The sequence below is a fragment of the Canis aureus genome, chromosome 19 (assembly GCF_053574225.1).
Source record: "Canis aureus isolate CA01 chromosome 19, VMU_Caureus_v.1.0, whole genome shotgun sequence".
NCBI lineage: Eukaryota > Metazoa > Chordata > Mammalia > Carnivora > Canidae > Canis > Canis aureus.
Genome location: NC_135629.1, coordinates 45,793,426 through 45,799,154, shown reverse-complemented (window position 1 = coordinate 45,799,154; position 5,729 = coordinate 45,793,426). Strand labels below are relative to the sequence as shown.

At 55.2% G+C, this 5,729-nt stretch overlaps 1 protein-coding gene across 1 annotated transcript; it reads left to right on the top strand.

Moving 5' to 3' along the window:
- Nucleotides 1-500: 500 nt before the first annotated feature.
- On the top strand, nucleotides 501-4,241 carry GDF15 (growth differentiation factor 15). Its single transcript, XM_077859379.1, has 2 exons — nucleotides 501-839; nucleotides 2,152-4,241. Exons 1-2 carry the CDS (start codon nucleotides 557-559, stop codon nucleotides 2,790-2,792), a joined length of 924 nt encoding a protein of 307 aa, XP_077715505.1. The 5' UTR covers nucleotides 501-556; the 3' UTR covers nucleotides 2,793-4,241.
- The last annotated feature ends 1,488 nt before the right edge of the window (nucleotides 4,242-5,729 follow it).

Sequence of the window (5,729 nt, the reverse complement as noted above, 5' to 3'; positions counted from 1 at the left end):
TCATTTGAACTTCTCTGCAGTGAAAGTCTCAGTTCTCATTTTCCAGGTGAAGAAACGGAAGTGGGATGGAGAGGACTGACTTGCCTACAGTTGTATTTTCTGGCTCCTTTGATCCTTTTCTCCTCTGCTTCCTTAGTTTTTCAAAATCTTCAGTCTTTGACTCTAACCAGGAAGGGAGAGGGGGAATCCCAGGAGGAGGAAGGCCACCTCTTGAACTCTTGCTGTGGGATGTAGCATATAGAAATATCTTTTTTGACAAAAGATATTTTCCCACCAGTCCACCAAGCTGGAAGGAAGTCCCCATTTCATAGAAGATGCTACTGAGGCTCAGAGAGGCTTCTAGGGGGAGGGTACCCCCCTTTCCCCAGGAGAACCCCCCCAGAAGGGCCTCCCCCTGAAAAGCAGCCCAAGACTCAGCCAACTCTGGTCCCTGGAGTGTTTACTCTGCACCCAGGGCGGAAGGGACCAGCCAGGCGGGGGCGGACAAAGTCCGGGGATTATAAAGGCCAGTCCAGCAGCGTCCGGTGGCTCAGTTCAGAGCTCAGCGAGCACCGGCATGCCTGGACAGGGACCGGCACCAGCACACTGCTCTCCCATGCTGGTGATACTGGTGATGCTCTCCTGGCTGCCTTCGGGAGGCGCCCTGTCTCTGGCCCAGGAGCACCTCCCCGCCTTTCCAGGACCCTCAGACCCGCACTCCAGTACCGACGTGTCCAGAATCCAGGAGCTTCGGAAACGCTACGAGCACCTGCAGACCAAGCTGAGGCTGAACCAAGGCTGGGCCGATTCAAACCCTGACCTCGTCCCTGCAACTCGAGTCCGGATACTCACTCCAAAGCGTGAGTGAAATCTAGGAGCCCTCGGCCCCCTGAGCAGCTACCATCATCTAACCAATGGTTCTGAGTCATAGGGGCTCAGGCCTGCCACTGAGCCTCAGTCTCCCCACCTGTGAATCGGACAAGAACATCTCCCCTTGGGGCTGACGGTGGGGGGGAGGGCGGAGGGCGGGGGGGGCATGTGGCCCAGTTTACGCCCAAGACAAGATGAGGGTTTGGCTAAAGTGCGATGTTACAGATCGCAGATGGGGAAACTGAGGCCCAGAGAAGCTAGCGATTCTTTTTGAAAACTCTCAGAGCCTGGAATTCCCAGAGACTAAGTCAGGCAGCGGCGGGGGTGGTGCGGGGAGGAGGGGTCCTTGTCTTTGGATGTAAGGGCTGGGGGAGGGCGCGCAATCCCAGAGAAAGGATGCAGAGAGCGGCGGAGCGGGACGAGAGGAGCGCAGCCCGCCGATAGGTGGAATCTGCCGGTACCCGTTCCAAATCTGACGCAATCCCTTGACACCGCACTGCTAAAGCCGCACGTGGCATGTGCCTTAGGGAGGGAGGAGATATTTTCTCGCGATCCGCAGAGGATCTAGGGGGAGGAGAGGGAAGGAGATCTGGGCTACGCTGGAAACTGGGAGGGGTTAGGGGAAGAGCGTTAGGCCAGAAGGGAGCGCTGCTGTCTCGCCCTAATCCTACTAGTGCTGGGAGACTTCAGGTAAGCCTCTTGTCCTCTCTGAGCCTAGTGACCCAGTCCCCGGCTTCAAAGCCTGGTCCCCCCAGTATCTCCAATACCTGTACCAGCCTATAGGGATCTGTGAATCCCGGGGAGCCAGGTAGACTTCATTTCTCAGATATAGAAACCAAGACTCAGAGAGTTGAAAACACAGTAGCTAGTCGCATCCCCAGCCCCAGGCACTTGGTAGGCCTTCAATAAAATGGTCTTGACTGCCAGAGGAGGCAGAACCAGTGTTTGGATCTTAGTCCCTCTAAATATCAAGTATATATTAATTCCTGCAAGTATTTACTAAGCACCTACTGTATGCCAGATATGGTAGCGACCAAGCAGACAGAAATCTCTGCTGAGGGGATGCAATAGGGGAGATGAAATGATACACAATGAAATAAAATAGTGCCTATTTTAGGCAGGCTAGAGAGGTATGTAGCCTGCCGTGCTGAGATGCAGGAGAACAGTGTGCTTGGACGAGCAAGCAGCTTGTGCAAAGGCCCTGCGGTGGGATGCAGCTTGGCGTGTGGGAGAAAATGGGCACTCCGCGCCTGGCGCACAGCAGGCCCGTGGTTGACTGACTGGCCTTCCTCTCTCCCTCAGTGCGACTTGGGCCGCGAGGCCACCTGCACCTGCGCATCGCCCGGGCCGACCTGACTGCGGGGCTCCCCGCAGCCTCCCGCCTACATCGGGCGCTGCTCGGATTGTCCCCGACGGAGCCGAGCTCGTGGGACGTGACGCGGCCGCTGCAGCGTCAGCTCAGTCGTGTAGGTTCCCGGACGCCCACACTACGCCTGCGACTGTTGCCTCGGTGGGACCGGTTGCGAGCGTTGCCTTCTGCACGTCCGCAGCTTGAGCTGCACTGGCGGCCACGCGCGGCCAGGGGGCGCCGCAACGCGCATGCGTACGCCCGGGACGGTTGCCCCCTCGGGGAGGGGCGCTGCTGCCGCCTGCAAAGCCTGCGCGCGTCGCTCCAGGACCTGGGTTGGGCCAACTGGGTGGTGGCGCCCCGCGAGCTGGACGTGCGCATGTGTGTAGGCGCGTGCCCAAGCCAGTTCCGGTCGGCTAACACGCACGCCCAGATGCAGGCGCGCCTGCATGGCCTGAACCCCGACGCCGCGCCTGCGCCGTGCTGCGTGCCCGCCAGCTATGAGCCGGTGGTGCTCATGCACCAAGACAGCGACGGGCGCGTGTCGCTGACGCCCTTCGACGACCTCGTGGCCAAGGACTGCCACTGCGTGTGAGCGCTCCCGGTCTTTCACTTACGGCCCGTGAGCAATGGAGGTGACCCCAGAGACCCTGCCTGTCGAATGGGCTTGTGGGGCCTGAGATTCCCGACTTCCCACCACTGCTATCTATACTCCATCCCGCCCAAACCTCTGTATTTATACGTTTGTATTTATTATTAATTTATTGGGGTGATCTTGGGGACTGGAGGGTTGGGGAGGGCTGGTCTGACGGTGTGCCTTTATTTAAAACCGTGGTAATAAAAATGAAGGTGTCTGACCTGAGCCCCTTGGTGTCCAGGATGAAGCTGGTGACCCTGGGAAGAACCTTCCCTTCCCTGGCCCCAGTCTCACAGGGGACCTGGTATCAGGGTGAGTGGAACTGTTCAGGGAATGCGTGGTGGAGCGTTCTGGGATGTCAGGCAATCAGATGGTGCTCATGACACCGATGCACCCAATGACACCCTTCTCTCTGTTTCTGCTTCTCTAGCTCCCTGTTCTCTGTTTCTGAGACTTTCTGCGTGTCAGGCTCACCCATATCTCATCTCTCGGTATTCCTGTTTCTGTGCCTTGTCTCTATCACTGCCCTGCTGTCTCTCCTTGCTTTGGAGTCATCCTTCCAAACACAGGCAGCCCAGATCATGTCCATCTGCCCCCAACCTAGAAGAGTTCCATCACTTCTGTTTGTGGCACCTCCCTCCATGTTAATGGTACCTCTATTTTTTGTATAAAAAGAGCAAGGGTGGGGGCCATGCCCTGTGCTGCTAAGGCAGCTGGGAGTTCCAGGGCTCCACCCATGCTTAGTTTTCCCCAGCCCGCAAGTGACGGCATGGTAGCCATCCCCCACAGCGGCTCACTGGTGACCACCTGTGCCACTTGCGTTCCATTTCCAGTAACAGTTCCTGCAGAAGTGCAGAGTATCTCGGGGAAGCCATCCCTCACTACCCTGGCTGACCCGGGTTACTGGTGGGCAAGCTTCTCTTTTGGGAAGTGCACTCTCCTGTTCATGGCTACAGTGTTGGAGTCCCCAGGACCCTTGGGATCTCTCTAGGACTCTAGCGGCAAGATCACCTGTGACTTGACTCTGGAAGCTATGAGGAAGCAGCTTGGTGGCCAGCCTGCAAAGCCAACACCCAGCCCCAGGCCTGTGGCCATCCCCAGCCAACCTGCCTCAGGAGGCACAAGGCTTATCAGAGCTCTTTTCCCCTTTCTTCCCCTCCCCTCCCCCTAGACCAGGCAGGCTGCAGCAAGCAGAAGCAGTTGGGTTCTTTTATACTGAAACAACAAAACACCAAAAAGGAAGTTGAGAGAACCCCACTCTTTACTATCCAAGCTACAGGCAAGCTTTCCTGACACCCTGTAATTGTGTGCCTTGCACCAAGTGGAAAATAAACTCCAAGCAGCCAGTTAAAGAGAGAGAGGGGGAAAAAAAAAAAACACAGGAGGAAATAAATACATTGTGAAGAACATTTTCATGCACAGGGCATCTCTCATCTTATATAGTCTTCTTACTTAGGATCTTGGAATCCCTAAAATATTCTAAGTACCCCCTCTCCCCACACCCACCTGCCTATCCACCCTGAGAATCTCAGAAAGGAAACATTAGGGGGAGGGGGGGTCTTGGGGACAGAGGCCCTATTTCCGGCAGTGAGATGTGTCCCCTGTGAATGCCGCCACCCAGAGGCAGACAGGAATGATTATGGGTGTCCCTGAATATTCAGTGAATGCCTAGCTTTTTCCCAGGCCTCGACTGGGTACTCAGGACACAGAAGTAACAAGACAGGCAAAAGCATTCCATTTGCACTCAGTTGACTGAGGAACACAAATGAGTACAAAGATAAATGATAAGAAAGCGGTCGGGGCACCTGGGTGGCTCAGTGGTTGAGCATTTGCCTTTGGCTCAGATCGTAATCCCAGGGTCCTGGGATTGAGTCCTGCATCAGATTCCTTGTGGGGAGCCTGCTTCTCCCTCTGCCGATGTCTCTGCCTCTCTCTCTGTCTCTCATGAATAAATACATAAAATCTTAAAAAAATAAATAAATAAGAAAGTGGTGGACTGCGATATGATTTGTGCTGAGGAGTCAACCCAGGAAATACATCAATGAATGGAGGCAGAGGCGATTGACATGGTTGGGGGAGGGGGCCTTCCTGAAGATATGGCATCTGAACCTGGAGGTTCAGACCTGGAGGAAGAACAGGACTCCGGGGAGAGTTGGGGAATTGGCATTTGAGGATGCCAGAACAGCAGGTGCAAAGGCACTGGGGTGGGAATAAGCTCAGCGTTCAGCAATAAAAATGTTGTAGATGGGACCAGAGAGCTGGGTGAGGGCAGACTCCACCAAATCTCCTGGGTGGTAGTGGTGAGGGGTGTGGGTGTGTTTGAAGAGCCATGGGCAGATGCGAAGGGGTAGGAGCTGGGAGTGTTGGGATCTGATTAATGCTGGAGAAGGAGGAAGACAGATGGGGGCAGGAGTGGGCACTTGAACAGTGTCTAGAATGGGGATGCAGGGGTTCAAGGAAGCTAAAGACCCTTATAGGTCTCCCCTCTCCCACCCCATCTCAATGACTTGAGATCATTCTCAAGTGTTGGGGACCCCAAGGGAACCTCAAAATTAAACTTGATACCAGGGTCACCCAAAGCTAACAGATACCATATAAGCCTCTCCCCCAAATATCAGCTGTTGCTTTTGATGAACATTTGTGTTGCCCACGTGCCTTTCATACCTCTCAGCTGCTGCTTACCAGGCTGGTCCCCCTGCCCAGTAGGCGTGTCCTCTCCACTTCTCAAACAGTTACACGTCCTTCAAAACCCACTCCAGATTCCCCTCTTACACACAGCTTTTTCTAAACTCCTTTGTTCATCTCCCTCTGGAACCCTGGCCCCATCCCAGGCTTGACCTCTCAGGACTGAGGGTGTCTGTGTCCAGCTGTCTCCCCTAGATTGGAGGGTTGGCA

Bases quoted from the DNA above. Each gene is read 5' to 3' on its own strand.
- GDF15 (XM_077859379.1), top strand. From the start codon at position 557: ATGCCTGGACAGGGACCGGCACCAGCACACTGCTCTCCCATGCTGGTG. The intron at 840-2,151 runs GTGAGTGAAATC...TCTCTCCCTCAG, and splicing joins CCGGATACTCACTCCAAAGC to TGCGACTTGGGCCGCGAGGC.